This window comes from Callorhinus ursinus, unplaced genomic scaffold (genome assembly GCF_003265705.2).
Source record: "Callorhinus ursinus isolate GAN/ISIS: 27379988/994484 unplaced genomic scaffold, GSC_fseal_2.0 scaffold13, whole genome shotgun sequence".
NCBI classification, from domain to species: domain Eukaryota; kingdom Metazoa; phylum Chordata; class Mammalia; order Carnivora; family Otariidae; genus Callorhinus; species Callorhinus ursinus.
In genome coordinates, this window is record NW_027397075.1 from 45,683,257 (window position 1) to 45,701,753 (window position 18,497).

Sequence of the window (18,497 nt, forward strand, 5' to 3'; positions counted from 1 at the left end):
TGGGGTCAGGGGCAGGCGGGGGCGCGGGGGGGACTCCAGGGAGAGCCCAAGCAGAGCTGGAACCTGGGAGGAATGGGTGAAGGCTCGGGGGTGAAGGGAGGAGGGAGGATGACTTTTGAGGTGGGAAATATCACAGCACATGGTATACGGATGGGAGTCTGCAGACATGCTCTCTCTCAACGGAAGTGGGCATGTCCTGTTCTTCCCTCAGCCTCCCCCACCTCAGAAAACAGCGAGTCTATTCCTTCAGATGCTCAGGCTGGAACCCGGGGTCATTCCTGCCGCCTGGCTCCCCTCGCACACTCCCCAATCACTCCAGCACATCCATTTTCCCTGTCTTCGAACAGACCTAGAACCTGATCACCCCTCGCCACCCCACCTTCCCACCCTGCTGCAGCCCCAACACCTCCCACCACCAGTACTGCCCATGCCTCCTACCCGGATGCCTGCCTCTGCCCCTGCGGACACAGCTCAAAAGAGCGGCAGGGTAGTCGATACGGCTACACAGAACTCACATCATGCCAGTTCTCAGCTCGGAACCTTCTGATGGCTTCTCATCTCAGAGCAAAAGGCAAGGGGCTTAAAGATGACTGAGAAGCCGCTCATGATGGGAGCCCCCCCATCCTCCGACCTATCACCTCCTACCAGGCTCTCTCTCACCCCAGCCCCTGGCTGCTCCTTACACACACCGTGCATACTCCTGCCCTAAGACCTTTTGCACCTGCTGTACTCCTGGCTAGTGCCCTCTTCCCCTTGATACCCATTTTGCTCCCTGCCTAACCCTTCCACATCTCCGGCTCAAACGTCACCTTCTCAAATGCCTGCCATGAATACTCTACTGAAAATAGCACGTGCCCATCCCTGTCCACTTCCTTGCTCTCTGCTTCTTAGGCACTTCTCACCACCTGATATACTACATATTTGTTAGTTTTTTAGTATCTGTCTCCCCCTCTTAAAATAAAGGAACTCGGTCTGGTGTGGTTTTCCCACATTTATAACCCCAGAAGCTAGAACAGGGCTTTGCATTTACGAGGTCCTCGATAAAGTTGCTGCAAGAATGAAGATGTCTCCTGGCCCCCTGCCCCCCACCCCAAGAAGGAAGGGCACAATGTCACTTCATGATTTAATGTGCTACGTGGCACAGGCCATTGGCTCAAGTTCTGTGCCAAGATGTTAAATAACGCCATGCCAAATACAACTAAAAGTAGGGAGAGAAAGAAATGACAAGATATGCACAAGGCAGAAGGGGATGTGTTTTTAGCCAAAGCCTGAAATGAGAGCAGGGCGATGAGGCAAAGAGGGAAAGACCAAGAAGGCTTCAGGGCTTGAGGCATCTGAGGGGAACGGGAAGCCCCAGCTGGAGACAGACGGATAATTAACAACCATGAGCACGTGTTCAGGGTGAAACCAGGAATTCTAAGAGAAGGCCTTTGCAGGGCCTTTGAGATACTGGTTTCCTGAACAATAGGTCTTGTCATCGGTGTTCAACAACAATGACTGGGAGAAGGAAGTTTAATACCAACCTTTCTTACCACGACTTATCTATTATTTAGTAATAGAATTCATTCACAGCATATACAGTCAATGTTAATATCAATAACACACAATGCTGACATTTATTGATGTGAATGTCCTCAAAGGGAAGGGAGCCTCTGGGAGGAGAGCAGAGTGCTGTCAAGTCAGTGCACCCGGTCTGGGGCTCAGGAAACCTGCTTTCTTACCCCAGCTCTGCAGCTATGTGACACCAGGCGGACCTCTTAATCCCTCTGCAGCTGTACCCTGGCTGTCAATAACGTAATCCCTAAGTTACTTAGCAGGTCCAGAATTCTGAGGTAATGATTTGACACCCTCCGACAGTGATAAGCAGATCGGAAGCCTGAAGAGGACCAAGACACGTAGGACCTTCATACGGAGACAATCAGGCATCCGTGCAACCACAAAGGGTCCTCGTCAGAATCCAGTCAGCTCATCCACGAGAAGGATTTAGAACAGTGCCTGGCACATGGCGCACCCTCATACACGTGGGTACCTGTTCATTCACTCGTTCGTTCGTTCACTCATTTATTCATTCATTCAATGAGCCCCGCAACTGACCCTGGAGGCAGGGAGGGGAGAAGTCGTCTCGGACTTGAAGTAGTTTGTGACTGTGTCAGGAGACACGTATGTGACACAAATCCACACACAGCTGTGAAATCAGAGAGTGCAATATATTCACAGAAGTGTGGAATCACGGAAGTTTCATCAAGGGAAATTTCCCCAAATAAGTTGTCACCTTCTGCGGGAAGGTGGTGAGAGATGTGGACTAAGGGAGGAATGACAAGAGATGCACCTCCACGGCACTGCTCAGTTTTAATTCTTTAAAAAAACAAAAAAAGGTGGGAGGGAGGCTATCATGTGGCAGGAGCGTCAGTTAGGTTCTGAGAGCATCAGGATGTGCTGTCTTCTGTCACAGGGATGGTCCACGTACTGGAGAGAACCTGACAGTGGCAACTTGCCCTGGTTTTGACTAGAAAAACTGTAAATAATCAGAATGGACAAAATTGAAAAAAAAAATTCGGCTATCCTGATGAACAGGAATGAATAGTATCAATGAATACTTTTTGTTTTGTTTTGTTGTGCTTTAGTATTGGCGGTTTCTTCATACAGAGTGGTTTTGCAAACACTTAGGCTTTTTCAAACATTTTTGTCAGTTTTTCTAAAACTTTTGAGTATTTTTCTTCAAAAGTCAAGCTATTTCTCCTGCCCTAATTGCAATCTTTTTACAATTTTATGTAAACGTGGATCCTATTTGTCCAGAAAATATACAAATAAATGGACAGGAAGGACTCAGACAGACACCAAAGTGCTAATAGTGATTTTCTCGGAGGGACAAGATCGTGGATCCTCTTTCTGTTCTCATTTCAGACTACACTTTCTGATTTTTCTAAAATGAGCACAGATTATTTGTGCAATGAAATTAAATAATTAAATCTATGTAAAAGGAAGATACAGAAATTTCGAAGTCATTTTCAGCCAATGTAGTAACTGCTCTGCATGATTTTCCTGTTTGTGCACAGACAAAAATGCTTCAAGACGAATAAAGAGTTGTAAAATTGTCTCACGGTGAAAGCCGGTGCACCCTGGAAGAAACGACTGACTGTTACTTCATCCAGTTTTCTGCTGAGTGAAAGATAATGGACAAGGAGATTGGGTTTTTATTGTGAAGTCCCCTTTCCGAACTCTTGCACCTGGCATTTCTCTTGCTCTAACGGAGCTTTCAAAACAGAGGTAGTCTATGTGGACAAATGCATGGGACTTCCTGAAATGTGGAACAGTAAGAAAACATCATGGGATTTCTGCTGCCCCTACCATTTCATCAAGGTGAAGAGTGCAAAAGGAGTCAGGTTCACACTGACCAATTAACACGAAGGTGACTGAGGCTGCTGAGCCCCATCACAAGGACATATGCTTTGTTTTATGTTCCCCTGCAAGAGCCATGGGATGGGCTCATTCATTCATCCACATGTTTTCCTACCCGTGATGTGAAACATTTAGAGAAAAGAGTGATCAAGTTCAAGATGCTTCCTAGGTTTGGGCTAAGGAACCAAAGTGAATTTAACCAGGATTGAACCTACGACTCTGGCCCCACTCACTAAATCACCCATAACAACAAGAAGGTCAGATGAGCATTTCTTAGGCATCTTCTACACTTCAGTTACTTTCGCGTCAATGACGAATGTCACACATTTTCTCACGTCCTTAATCACATGCTCCTCACACATGCTTTTTTATCCCCATCAGGGCACGCCCCTTCTTACTTTCAAAACACTCACAACCCCATCACCTCCGTTTATGCATCACAAATAGTTTCTTCTCTATTTGTTACTGTTAAGAAATAATACCCTAGAAAGTTCTATTTTACAATGATTCCTCTATAAATTAACTTTGTAAAACTCTTCTCTTGAAATGTCATGGTGCAATTTAATGAAGAAGTCTAAGTGAGGGAATAATATCCTTAGCTTTCCAGGCATATTTATAAAAATAAATATAGTTCATTAAAACACACAGGTTACAAAATAAGCCTAACTAAAAAGGAACTTCTATTTCTTTTATGTTTCCTCCCATTATCCTTTCATGCATCATCAATTAAAATCTTTCCTCTGGCAGGATCACACTGAGTCAAGTGAATGAAGAGAAAAGTAAATGGGACAAGATATCACCAAATTGCATAAAATAAAGCAAAATCCTAAAGCACTACAGTTAGAGGGCTTGGGGAGAGTGCGCGTAGTGGCTCGGGTCTACTGAGATGCTGTCCTCCCTGGGAAGAGGACACCCTCAGGGAGGAGCATGTGCCTTAGCACTCTTGGGGGGATTTTTGGCAAAGACGACACCAGAAGGGGCTCTCCCTTTTCACGTCCACTGAAGGCCACTTCTCTTTCTTTGACACGTTCCCATAGTGGCCCCCCTTCCAGAGGGCCCTCAGGGACCCCCAAGCACCGTGCTGGAAAGTGGTGACAGCCCTCCGCCAGCAGTCTGTACAGCCTAGTCCCCGCTTCTGCCATGGTGACCTTGGGCAGGTCACCCAACCACTTGTGGCCACTGTTTTCTTCTCTACTTACATGCTGGACCCGTTAACCTTCACTCTGGCCACCCCCCCACACCTCTGCTGTTTGATGCCCAGGCCTGCACCCCAGGTGGGCGGGGTCTGTTGGTCATGGGGAGCAGCCAAGGGCCCTGGTCTCTTAGGTGGAGAATCACTCAGTCACCTGCCTCTTCCCACGGATGCCCTTGTTTTGTACAGCACAGCTCCCCCTTTGATCCCACCTAAGCACCCCCTTAGGAGGAACCCTGAACACATTTTTATCTGGAGCAAATGCCCCAGATTCCTCCCTAATGATTTTATGTATGAAGCTCCAGAACTACCATTTCTTACTAGGCACTTTTATTAAACTCTTAGGGACCATTCTATGTCATTACAATCCACTGCCCTACTCTTACTTAGTTCTTCAGCACAAAAGCATGGCAAACCTCAATGGCCATTAACCTCTCCCTTCAACAAAAGGAGACAGATGAAACAAGAGTGAAACTTACAGATGAAATCCAGTCTGTCACCTCTAGCAACAAGTGGTATCAGGAACCAGGTATCACTTGTCATCTAGGAGGGTACTCTGGCCACTAGATACTTCACAGAAGCATAGCAAAATTGAATTGCAGAGGTACTCTCCAGGGCTGATGGGGCCCTAGCCCAAACACTGGGTAACTAGCAGGGAAGACTCTCCATCATGAGGCTGGACATAACAAGTTGCCTTGGCCGAAGGCCTTTGAACGTGACTTAGCATCACAGAGCAGTACCCTCCACTCTAGGCTTCCCTGCTACCCAAGCAAGCTCATTAAGATTTGATTGCCTGTACAATCTGTCCACAGGAGGAGAATGTACAGTCCATCAAACGGCTTGTTGTAAAGTGATATGAAGGCATCCTGGTACATCCAGGCCAGCATATTTGTTTCATGCGAACCCCCCTAGGGAGAGCACCCCTCACTGTGTGCTCACAGATGAGCTTTCTGAGTGTGCAGCTTTGGAAAACTCGGTCCTGAAGGGCAGGGGAGCCACATGCGTCACCTTGAAAACCCCAGTGGACCACAATGGTTCATCAGAATAGTGTCATCCAGGGAGGCGTAATGAAAGAGTTAGCAACATGCTCAGAAGACCCAGAGATAACTCGGCATCTCACGCAGTCTGATACTTTCTATTAATGCAGTGTTTACAGTTAATCAGAGAAGTCAAGACTCATTTTGTAACAAGCCTGACTCACACAACAGTACACCATTAGTGTTCTCAGGTTTTTAGAATCCATCCATTCTCTTGGGGTAAAAGAAACAAAAACAAAAAACCCAAGTCTGTCAAATCTAAAGTATGCTGTATACTTTATTCTTTGCACAGAGCTAAGCTTCGGTCCAGCCTAAATTACTGTCATAGTATTTCCCATATGTCCTCACAACTGTCCAGAGCATCATGTTTATAGAGAGCTTTCACAGATCTCATATCACTAGGTCCCTACCACTTGTCAGGATAGGCACTATTGCCTTCATTCATGTGTGAAGAAACTGAGCTCAGAGAGGTCCTGTGGCTTGTCAAGTTCATGGAGATAGTAGACTGCAGAGTTAGGATCATCTTCTATTCCGTGTTACATTGTCTGAACTCTATGTGATATTCCTATCTTGCTTCTCTAAAGAATCAGAATGTAATGAGTTAATTTTTCTAGAAGTATTTAACTTAAATATAGAAAGAACTAACTTATCATTCCTGGAATCAAATCATGGAATTCCCAGGGCTCACTGATCTCCCCAGCACCAAAGCAATCCAACCACAGAATGTTCTATCCACAACTGGTAGGAGCAAAGTATGATCTCTCCTCCTCAAAAGAAGTCACACTCCCTGAAAACTCAGTGATAAGCCCCTTTATGTTCTTGCTGTCACACAGGCTGACCATCTCTGGAAGCCTGCAGTGGGAGACATAGGGGAGTGGGCTGTGCACAGGGCCTGCAGAGCCAAGGGGGATGTCCCCAGGCCAATGGCTCAGCCTGTGCTTCATTCCAGCAAGGGGCCCGTATGACTGGAGCTCTGTGGTCAGATGGGACATCAGGGCTGAGCAACCTCTCCCACTGATAAATAATAATGCTCTTTGGGGATTTTTTAGAGGCAAACTGCATAGGGAGAAGAGAAAGAAAACAATGAAGTAGTGACTAATCAGAAATAGATCAGGGAAGGCAGCGGGGAGGGGGAAGGGGGGAAGGGCGTGGGAGGTAAACGACACCAAGCCCGGCAAGAACAATCACCAAATAGAGAGGTAAAGACTATGGAGAAAATCCTGTCACTCAGAGCCACTGTTTAATAGCATCAGCATTTCCCAGGGTCTATGAATAGGTTTCCATTTAAAAAAAATAAAAATAGACTAAGGAGGGTATACAGATGTCAAAGATCATATTCTCCCCAAATTCAAATTGTTAGAACATGGAATGCGTTTTCCGTGGAATACGTATGAACATTCAGTGAAACATTCAGAATCTAGCAGACGACTATGGAAAACAACACTCCTAGTCCCTCAAAGAGCTACCAAGAGTTCCTCCAAACTCCTCCTTGAGCTTCCCACTCCCACGTTACAGGATCCCCTGGAGACTTACCCATCGAACCAGATGGCCCACAGTCTACATGCAGCCCGCCTCCCGAACCTGCCCAACCCTGGCTGCTTCCAAGGCACCAGCTCCAAGTACAGATTCGGAGCAGCCACCCCCGGGCTGTGCCAGGGGCTCACTGAAGTCTAGCTGGACTCAGACCGGGTTTGAACAGGCCAAGGGCGACATGAGGCCTACTTATGGGGATTTATAAAAATACAGACCTGTGACAGTAAAAATTAAAATATTTTAAAGATACCATTTTAGCATTTTTCATTTGTCATCTCCACAGTGTTTCATCTGCTGCTGGTGGCCTTGGGGGCAAACTGTCAACCTTGGTAATACACCTGCCTGCACCCAACATGCCCTCCTCTGGTCTTTCCCCTTCTCCTGCACCTGCCTATGGCCCCAGAGTGTCGCTGTCTATCCCTGGCTGCTTGGCAGTCCTGGGCCAGCACTCAGGGGTAACCAGCCGCATCCAAGGCCCAAACTAAGCTTTCCAGGTCTGGCTGCAAAAGGGTGCTGGGAATGGCGTGACAAGGAAAGGAAGGACATCGGGGTCCCAATCTTCAGCAGAAACAAGGCCCTCCCTACCAGTTGGCCCAGAACCTACCTGACATTCCACATTGCAGTAAAATGCCTGCTTGCATCTTCCACATTTGGACAATCCTTCTTTCCTTAAAAACAGAAAGGGCACTGTAGTGGCGAGAGGCACAGAAACGTGAAGCCGCACATTTTATCATGCAATAATAAAAGCCATCTGGTCGGGAAGCAGAGCCAAGATTCACCTTACCTTACTCTCCCACTGATAAAGTGGCATTTTCCCAAAGGAGAATTTTGACCAGATTCAGTCCTTGAGTAGGAGTAAGTTAGTACTTGCACCAACGTTTCCCAACCCTGACAGTGGGAAGGGCACCTTCCAAACTGATGAGCGGTGTGCTCTACAACTCGTGAGCCTGGCCTGGGGCACCAGAGCTTCCACATCACCTGTGGTAGTTTTGGGCAAGTCAAAGGCTCTTAGGTCCTATTTTCTCATGTAACAAAGAGGGACAGAGATAAACAAAACCATCTTAGAGGTCTGACCTCATACAGACAGAGGATTGGAGGCCACCTGCACTGGTGAAAATGCAGTGTGAGTGACAACCTTTATTATTTAGAAATGCAAGTAAGGCAGAAGATGGAACAGCATAAGTCAGTAATTACCATGCTGCCCAGAATGCCAAGTTTAAAAATAATGCAACCCTGGGGTGCCTACGTGGCTCAGTTGGTTGAGGTCATGATCTCAGGGTTCTATGATTGAGCCCTGCATCAGGCTCTGCACTTAGCGTGGAGTCTGCTTACGATTTTCTCTCTCCCTCTGCCCCTGCCCCCACTCAAAATACATATATGTGTGTGTGTGTGTGTGTGTATGTATGCATATGTATAATGCAACCCAGCAAGCAGAGACATATTCTTGGATAAAACATTACTGGATGTCGGGGCGCCTGGGTGGCTCAGTGGTTAAATGTCTGCCTTCGGCTCGGGTCATGATCCCAGGGCCCTGGGATCGAGCCCCGCATCGGGCTCCCTGCTCGGTGGGAAGCCTGCTTCTCCCTCTCCCACTCCCCCTGCTTGTGTTCCCTCTCTCACTGTCTTTCTCTCTGTCAAACAAATAAATAAAATCTTAAAAAAAAAATTACTGGATGTGATCGGTATCCGCACCACCTCGTCAGTGTACTGCACTGAGTGATTCTTCTGCCTCTTTGTAATGAGGTCAATACCCCCCTTCCTTGACATATTACCTCCCTGCTTCCCATAAAGGATAGGGACTCGGTTGTTTCCCAACTGTCAGGTGCTAGTGTGTTTGTCGTGTTTGATAAGTCAAAGCTTTTTCAAAAACTCTGAAGCCACCGAATTAAACCCCACCAGACAGAAGCCTTAAACACATTCTTTTTGAGGGGCAGAATAACCGCATGGTTCAATCAGAGCACGGTCTTCCGCCCACTGCCCTGAAGCCGGCCTTCCAACTTAAGGCAATGCCGCCGCCTTGCCACGAGGGGCGCTGTCGCTGCGGCCAGGGTCCGTACTGCAGTGCAGGCCCGCCACCCCACCCCCCAGAGCTCACCGGAGGAGCTGCTATTCTAGAATACACAGGGAATCACGCTGCAGAGTCCTCCTCTGCTCCTTGTCAGCGAGCGGCAGTCACCACACTACTCCCACGGAATCGAGACTGCTCCCAAAATGCTCCTGCTGGAGCTAAACAGACTGCCTTGCAGTTTTCATGACAGCACTTGCATTCCAAGAAGCAGACTGGAGAATGTGTGGGAGAAAAACACATCTTGTGGTTGAGGCATAAATAAATATCCCGAGTTTGCACATCTCAATAGTTTAAAAAGGAACTCACTGATTTGGCGGAGTGGATTCTCTAAAGTACATCCCCTCAGCCCCCTGCCCCAGCCCCGACCCAAGGTGCACCTGAAGGGGTCCTGACTCTGACTTTGCATTTTGCAATAAAAGAGAAACGAGACGAATGGTCCCTGTTCTGTTGCATTTTATAACGAGGAAAAAGGACAGAGAGACTACAGAAACAACTGTGAAGTGACTTGTAAGCAAGTGCTAAGTGGTAGAGACCTTGCAGAACGCCAAGGGGATGGAAAGTAAAGAGGGGCCAAGTCAGGGATGGAACTTTAGAATTCTTTCCAAAAAGAGGTGCATGTGGAAATGGATAATGGATGGGTAGATGCTACCTCATAAAAAATGTCCATCTGAAGCAGTCGTTCATTAATGTTTGTTTTTGCAGGGGGAGAGGTCACAGAAGCTCTTTGAGAATTTGATTGAAGCTATTAATTCTCCCAACAACCCATCTTCTCCCCAGCCCTTCAAAACAACAGGAAATTTTGTGAAATTTCAAGGGCTCTGAGCCACCTAAAGCCCATCCACAGACACTGAACGGCCTCTGAAACTAGAGTTAAGACCCCCTGATATAAAAGATGCAGAAAAGATCACAAAAATATCCTTATTAGCCCTAGATCATACCAAAAAGCAAGGATTCGGTGGCCTGTCCTGCAGAGGCAAACAGTAAAAGTTAATACGAAACCAAGGCTTATTTTTAGCCTCACGGTAACATCCCACCGGAGAGAAAAGGAAAAATTGGGCTCTCGAGAGCTAGGGAAGAACTCTAGTGGGATTTCATCAAAACCATAAATTGCCCAAAAGCCAGGCTTCATTCACCTTTGCCGGCTACCAAGTCCACAAGCCACAAACAACAAGAGACAGAAGGAAACAGCTAACTTTTAAGGATTGGCAATTTGTTGCATAATTTCTAGAGTCTGTCCCAGTGGTTCTCAAATTGTGGTCTGGAGACTTCTAGGATCCTAGGAACCCTTTCCGGAAGTCAGTGGGGTCCAAACTACTTTCAAAGTAACACTACTGTCTTGACAACTCCATTGCAGCAGGTGTAAGGTGTAAAGGAGCCTTGGTACAAATCAAAGTAAATCAAGCTGTCCACGCGTCCCTGTATTCTTGACTTCCACAGGCTGAGTTAAGGGTGTGTGGGGAGGGGAGAACGTGAATTTTACTTAAGAATGTCCCCGATGAAGCAGTAACAAAAAATAATTTTGTTTAGTCTCACGCTTGGGTATGTATCTTCTGACGTTCTGTGATAAGTTGGGAAGAACGCATCAAGTGTTTCTTCCGACCCTGAAGCGTGATGGCAGAAACCACCTGTGTGAGCACTGGAGTCCTAAAGTGAACCATGCCCCCTTCCTCTTGGAATTCCATTTTTACCTGTAAGAACCATGTTACACAAACGGTGGTTATTTAGGCTTGAGGATTTGGCAGATACATGATGGAAATGAATGTCACTTCAAGGAAAACAACTGAAAATATGTGTGGCTCATGATAAAATGTAGGCTTTCAAGCAAATATGAGAATTTTGGAAAATAAGCCTCTGCCCCTGTGAGCTTGACAATCTCTCATGTGATGAGATTGCCAGGGATATTAACAATTGTGGGTTTTTTTCCCCTATGGTTTGATGAGGTAGATCAACTTTTAGAATGCCTATATAATTCAGTGAACCAATGTTTTTCAAATGACAGGTGCATGATATTTTAAAAATAATGCATGGCTAAAAAAGTCATTCAAAGTGCAAGATAGACCAAGAGATTTCAGCATAACAGAGCACATGAAGTTCACATCATGATACAGCTTCAGATTGCACATTAAAGGGCCTACCCTTTAAGACAAATTCATTTACCAAGTTTTAGTGAATCAAAATATATTCACAATTAACTGAAAAGGCTATTAAAATATGCCTCTCTGAAAACGTATCTATTTGAGGCTGGATTTTCTCCACATATTTCAACCAAAACTACATAATACCACAGACTGAATTCAGAAGTGTATTTGAGAATCCAGCTGTCTTCTGGAAATCCAAACATTAAAGAGATTTGTAAAACTGTGGAATACCACCACTATTCTCACTAATTCTTTTGTTCTGTAAAATAGTTCTCAAAAAAAAAACCCACATTATGCTAGCAGTAATAGCTGTTGTCATTTTAAACTGAATACTTTATAATTTTCTGTTTTAATTTCAAGTATGGTAAATATTGATAAACATAACCCATATGAACAAAAGCTCTTTGGAGTGCTCAATTTTTAAGAGTATAGAGGGATCCTTAAGACCAAAAAATATGAAAACTGATCTATCTTAGTAAGTCCATCAGCTCTGTGAGAAAGACATTATTACTATTTTTCAAATGAACATAATGAGGATCCAAAGGTGAAATATCTAACCCAACGTGGTCATTCAGCAAGTAGGTAGCAGAATCAGAATTCACAAGCCGAGGTACAAATTTTGTCTTCATCATGCAAGAATATCCTTCCTTGAGTTATTGTGAGTTATTCAGGAGGATCTACTACATGAAGCAGGAATCCTCTACATGTTTGGATAACCGAATAGTAATAAAATACAAGGCGTTCTTTACTCTGGTTGGCATAACTTCTCAGTTCCAATGAAACCCCATTCATGCCACTTTGCTTCTAAAACCCAATGGGGAGAAGCCAGGATCATTTTTCAAAATGAGATTTCTGGAGAGAACACAAAGTGGGTTTCTCAACCAACAGTGTGACACAGTAACTGGTTCACTTAAAATGCACTGGAATGAAATAAGGATTGATTGTGTGTTTGGTCTGTGCAAACAAAGTCCTTCCCTGTCATTCAGTATAATACATCAAAGTGTTCCTCAGACAGACAGGGCGAGTCCAAGCTGGAGCATGTCCACTGGGAAATGGGTGACAGAATATTATAGTTCTTACAAACTACCAAAAAGCTATGCCTGGCTCTGGGGCAGATTTGACTGTGTGTACGCTCATTTAAGCAACTGCCTGGTTACATATGAATGTTCTTAACATCTTCCTGAGCCAGATTGCCTTCAGAGCAGAGAAGGAGAAAAGCTAAACCAGTTACTGATAGTGAAGAGCATACAAATCTACTTTGATCTACTTCAGTATGAGCAACCTTAGATGAGGTGGGGTGGTGGCAGGAGAGGGAGTTCTGTTTCCACTATCTAGATACGTACCTCAGTTCCTTCCATAGCTAGGGAGAGATGTAAACTTTTCAAAGTAAGTCTAATGGTTGAAACTCAAAATTTGCTGAGCTGGTGCCTACATTGTGTGCGTGCTTGTGCGTGTCTGTGTGAGGAAGGAGGACACAGAGATTTTGTGAGTGTTTGACTATTGCTGACCGAGACATTTAGCCAGAGAGGAACCTGGGATATCATATGGGATATCCATTTTCACCGTAGGAACATACAAGGAAGGCGTTTGGAATAAACTCTGTTCCTACAGAAGACGCAGCCATAAATCTTTCATTTGCAATGTAACCTGACCTGAATTGTCCAGGAGGTTTGGGGGAAAGACTGCAAAACAAAGAAAACAAAGTTCCTCTCAGAGAAAGACTAATAAAGGTCACTTGAAGGAATAAACTGAAATAACCCAAAAGGAATGGAACTCAAAGACAGTGAAGAGTGAATGCTACTAACCTCTCAGGGTGTCTCAACCCATCTGGGCCTGGGGGAAGACCCAGCAACTCCTATTTGATTGGCCTGTGCTGGGATTTTTAAAAAGCTCTCCAGGAGATTCTAATCAGCTTTCAGAAGGCAGAACCACCAGCCCAGGCCTATGGTAATCCTTCCGGGCTGCGTGTTTCTTTGGGTGCAGAAGTTGCTGACTAGTGTTGAGGAAATTCTCTGCAATGCAGATTGTTTGCAAGGTAACTCATCTTAAGAATGAGCGGCACATTCTGGATGTATTAGGTTGTTGAGCGACCTTGATGAATGTTAAGGTGAGAATAAAGTGGCTGACACTGTATTTTCTAACTATGCCAAGAAAGTATTTTAGAAGCCAGGTGCAAGCTTTAAAAAAGAGAGCTGAGGCTTTTTTTCCCACCTCCTCCTGATTTGGGCTTCACAATTTAGGGTGAATATGAGGAGTTACTTCCGCATCTCTCTAGCTCAAATCCTTTCCTCCTTCCGGTGCTTGAGGTGCTATGTGATCTTGGGCAAAGCATTAATCCTCTCTGGACCCTTTCCTCCACTGTAAAGATGCAGTTCCTGCCTCATAGGTTTGTTATGAAAATTAAAAGAAAATACAAGCGAAGTGTGCTATCACGCTTCTCATTAGCCTCCACTCTCGTTTTTTTTTTTTAAGTGGTATCAACTACTGAACTGTTTTCAGTACGATCTCATTCAGACTCCTATTTGCAGACTTATGTTTCTGAAGTCTCTGTTTTATGGGCAAATATCTACCCTGCTATGAACGGAAGGACTCTTTGAACTTAAGAAACAATTCCATCCACAAAGGGAGGAAAGAAATGTTACAGGAAAGTGCAACTATTTGATTATCAGTGACTGGAACAGAACGCAGAAGACACGCTCCTGTCATTTTCTACTGAAGGAGACACATGCAGTGATTAATTTTCTTGCTTTTCAAATTTGGAAGCCATGAAGATCAACAAGTTAGAGATGTAATTAACAACTCCGGCTAGTTAATGCCTTGCCGCAGGTGCTGTTGGTCTAGATAAAAAGGATTTGATCCTGTAAGCTCCCCACTTTCTGCTACTGAAATGAATGCTTAGTGGGTTTCACCATGAAAGAAAAGGAGCCTGGCATGGAGGGGGTTTGCAATAACAATTACTTTTAACTAACGGTGACAGAAGAAGTGACAAGTATGCTCTGTTGAACAGAGGCAGCCCCAGCCAAATGAAAAAGAGAAAAGGAAAAAAGCCCAGCGGCGCAATATAACTTCACCATGGGTTGAAATAAGACAATCAGAAACAAAGTTAGCCTCCCACCCAGCGAGAGTGGTTACACTAGCAAATTTTTATTTGAGAGAAATAAAAATTGGAGGAATTGTGGCGGAACCCTATTATAACCCTGGTCAGGGGACAAGGATAATACTAAGGCTATAGGTTTTTGTGTAATCGTGAAAGATGCTCCGCATATCACTTTAATCCACAATGTAACAGTGAAACGGACCCACGTGCAGCGGGGAGCTTCTTCCCAGAGCCGTGCTGAACCTTCCCCTTCGCACTGGGCTTTGTTCTGAGGCTTGTTAAAAGTTAGAGCCCGGGGCCTCTTGGGGAAGCAGGAGATATTTAGGGCAGTAAGGTAGCAACTAATAGGTCTTCCCAACTATTGGAACAGGAGCCATGATTTACAAGGAGGACGCCGGGCTTGGTGGTCAGGGCAAAAAAAGGTTGGCCTTGCTATAAAATGTCACAGGGCAAGGAGGGGTGATGTAAGTCAAAGGGCAGTAATTTTCAGCGGTAAGTTCTGGGGCTCCACAGTGACTACAGTTAGTAACACAGCACTGTACACTTGAACGTTGCTGAGAGTAGATCCAAATGACACAAAAGTAAGTGGGTGAGGTGATATGTTAATTATCCTGACCTTAGTAATCACTCCATAATGTATACCGAATGGTCATGTTGTATACTTTAAATACATAGTTATATTTGTCAATTATTCCTGAATAAAGCTAACAAAATCTTGTAAAATGACTCCACACATCACTGATTCATTAAAAGTCAGCTCAGCAATGAAAAAACAAATGAGAACACTGATTTAGGATTTATTGTAATGCAGGCTCTGGTGGAGATGAAATCTTTGTCTTAGGAAGAAAAAAGAATTCATGAAGCTATGGACAGAGGAGAGAAATATTCAGCCTAAGGTACAGTGAACATGAAATTACTCTGTAGCTGCTGGATGATGCCTACAAGCCAACCTCACCTTGTAGGCCCTGTCAAATCCCCGACAGTTAAACCTGCCCAAAGAAGGCACGCATGGGCTTGCAAAACTTAGCGTTTCCATTTGAAAACATTTTCTATCTTAACTTCTGTGCCAGATCCAGATGACACTTACTTGCTACTTTTATCTTTTACCTCTCTGACGCCCATGGACTGGGAAGTCAAAAGGAAGGAAACAACTCAGGCTTTTCTTGTTCACTCGCTCTCTCATAAAGGAACTGATGATAAATAACATGCACCATTTCCGCCGGTGGCTCAATAAGTGACAGATGTTATTGTTAGTTCTCTGTAATGAATACCAATAATATTGGATTCCCCTATGACTGCTTTTGCCCTAACTTCTCCAACACCCAGGTGAGTCAATATCAAGGAAAAGGACAAAACCAAAGGCATATAAATTTAACTATTTAAAAACTTAAGCTGTTCCTCACAATATTGCTCACGTCAACATTCTGGCTGCAGAGTAAAAAACAAAAACAAAAAACATGTAAAAATACTTTCACAACCTATTGCTAAATGTGAATTCCAGAACAGAGGTCAGGCCCTCTGCAGCCAAACATGAGAATGAACACCTTGCCCAACAAACAGGTGACCTGCTCTGAATCCTATTTACAAGAAAACACACCTTTTAAAACTGCTTACGGAAGAATTTTAATAGGTGACCCTCCCTCATCCCTTTGGCTTTATTTTCCGATAGACAAAAAAATACTGAAATGCCAGTTTGTTGAGGTGAGTGACTCCACTGTGGACTGACTATACCTTGAGAACTTCAACCTTACCAGCTACTGTTTGAAGAGACTTGACAGTTTTCTTTCAATCCTTATTGATTCCATGTGTATTTCTGAATTAAAAAGGACATTTTTTATACCACAAAACTTTGTACATGAAGCAGGAAAGAAATAAGTTAATCTACCTTAGCCAAGTAAGTTCTATTCAAAAAGTATTATTTTCTCTGTGTAAAATATTGTACCAGGTTCTGGAGGAACGATATTTTTATAATAGTTGAGCTATTTGGGGACAAAAACCCTACCTTCCTGCAAATGGTGGTAAATATAAATATCAGGCAAAATGATTCAGCATCCAAATGGCCTAAATGACATAGAATTGAGAGCAGGAAGCTACTCCTAGGATTGAACTCTTTAAGGACACAGAAGTTTGGGTATTGCAGAGAAAGCTGTCTTACTCATCTTTGAAGCCCCAGGGTTAGAACACAATGCCTAGAATAGCAAGAGTGCTCAAAAAATGTAAAAACTACTGTAAATATAAAATAATAACGAAATAAAACGAAGAGATTTGTGGGCTGAAGTATTTAAGAGGAGCTTTATAAAAAAGATGCAATTTGAGCTGGATCTCCCTTGAGAACAAACAGACATAGGGAGGTACAAGATAGGGAAGGGAATCATTCAGAGAAAATGGTTACAAATGAGCAAAAGGAAGAATGAAGAATGACAGAGCACCTTTGTGGGATACTGCAAAGACCATCCAGATTGTGTTTAGGGTGTAACAGAGCAGGGAGGGATAATGCTGGTTAGTGTGGGAAGGACACTTAATATGGAGGAGAACAGTCAAGATTTTGTCCTGAAGAAAATAGGAATCAATGAAGGGTTCTGCGAGTACTTGTAAGCCCTAAGAATGAGCAGAGTTATACATTTAGATATGTGAAGAGGCCTGTCCAAAGAGCCACTAGTAAAATAAGTTGCAGAAATGAGACGATTCACTTAATAATTATTTACCAAGGCAACAGAGACATAGGCCTGGGGCTAAGGGCTGGGGCAACACAGATGAATGAGACCTGGTTCCGGCACTCAGGAGCAAGTGTGCCCAAGGAAGTATTTTACGAGGTGCCCTGGAAGCAAAGACAAAGGGAGCTACTCCAGCCTGCAGAAATCAGGACAGACTTCTGAGAGTTAGCCAGGCAGAGGGACAGCAGGGGAGAATCAGCATGACACGTGCATTTGCCTATGCTCCTGTGTGTGTGTGTGTGAGTGTGTTTCCAGGAGTGAACAGAATCCTGCTGAGCACGTGGGATTCAAACCTCATGCCTGAAGCCTAGCCCTGGGGATTCCTCAGGAGGCAACCTTAACTCTAAGGCGGAGTCCTATTAGGGCATTCTCTGAAGATAGGCAGATAGAGAAGGTGGAGGGGAGCCTCTTGCCATGCTCTGAATCTAGAAAATACTTAGTAACTGGGTGTTTGGAAGGCCTGAACATGTGTGGAAATGAATTAAAAACTGAGTGAAATAAGTAGATTATTTCTAAATTCTAAATTTGTGAACCTCCAAGTTTCTAAGGTGAAAAAACCTGTAAGTTTCCCTTCAAGTGATCTTTAGAAATATTTACTCAGATGTTTGAGTAGACTAAATTTCACTAACTTCCGAAAAATGTCTACCCAAAGCTGCAGCTGTTTTAACACCATGGTGGGGAGGTTACAATTTCATTAGACCTCAGTATTTAATCAAAGCTCGCCCTGAGTTTGCAGAAGTCATGTCTTAGGGTGTGTGGTTAAATATTTTGGTTTGCTGAATTGTCTTTATGACCTACATGGATTATCATTTTTCAACCAAATAAAAGAAAGAAGAAAATACTCAACCTCCAAACCTTACTGCCTTCAACAACAACAAAAATCTGCTGAAACCTCACAAAGTTCAAGGCATTGTGGCTAAAATAAAGATGAAAAAAACCCTGCTAGAATATAAGCTCCGTGATGGTAGGGATTTTTGTTCCTTTTTTTCACAGTCCTTTCCTAGGGACTTAGAATCCAGTGAGTGCTCCACAGATATAAATATTTGTTGACTACATTAAAAATAGAATCCCTGATCTCAAGGAGTTTACCATCTGCTCATAATTAAATGTCTCTTACTGTTGAGGTTTGAAGGCCATGGGAGGCGATCACTGTGAACAGATTTGTGCAATTGATGGATAAGAGCTTTCTCAGGTGTCTGTACTTCTGAAACAAATAATGCAACATATGTTAAGAAAAAAGAAAAAGAAGAAGATAGCAGGAGGGGAAGAATGAAGGGGAGTAAGTTGGAGGGGGAGACGAACCACGAGAGACGATGGAC

The 18,497-nt window shown here is 44.1% G+C and overlaps 1 protein-coding gene across 3 annotated transcripts in view; it reads right to left on the reverse strand.

Moving 5' to 3' along the window:
• The window catches only part of SMYD2 (SET and MYND domain containing 2), a 48,513-nt gene that overhangs the window by 21,800 nt on the left and 8,216 nt on the right, over positions 1-18,497 (reverse strand). Inside the window, exon 2 of one of the 3 annotated variants that reach the window (XM_025877619.2) lies at positions 7,766-7,829. The exons of the other annotated variants lie outside the window; for them this stretch is intronic. Within the exon in view, the coding sequence (XP_025733404.1) occupies positions 7,766-7,829 (64 nt within the window). The remainder of the gene's footprint in view (positions 1-7,765; positions 7,830-18,497) is intronic. 3 annotated transcript variants of the gene reach the window in all.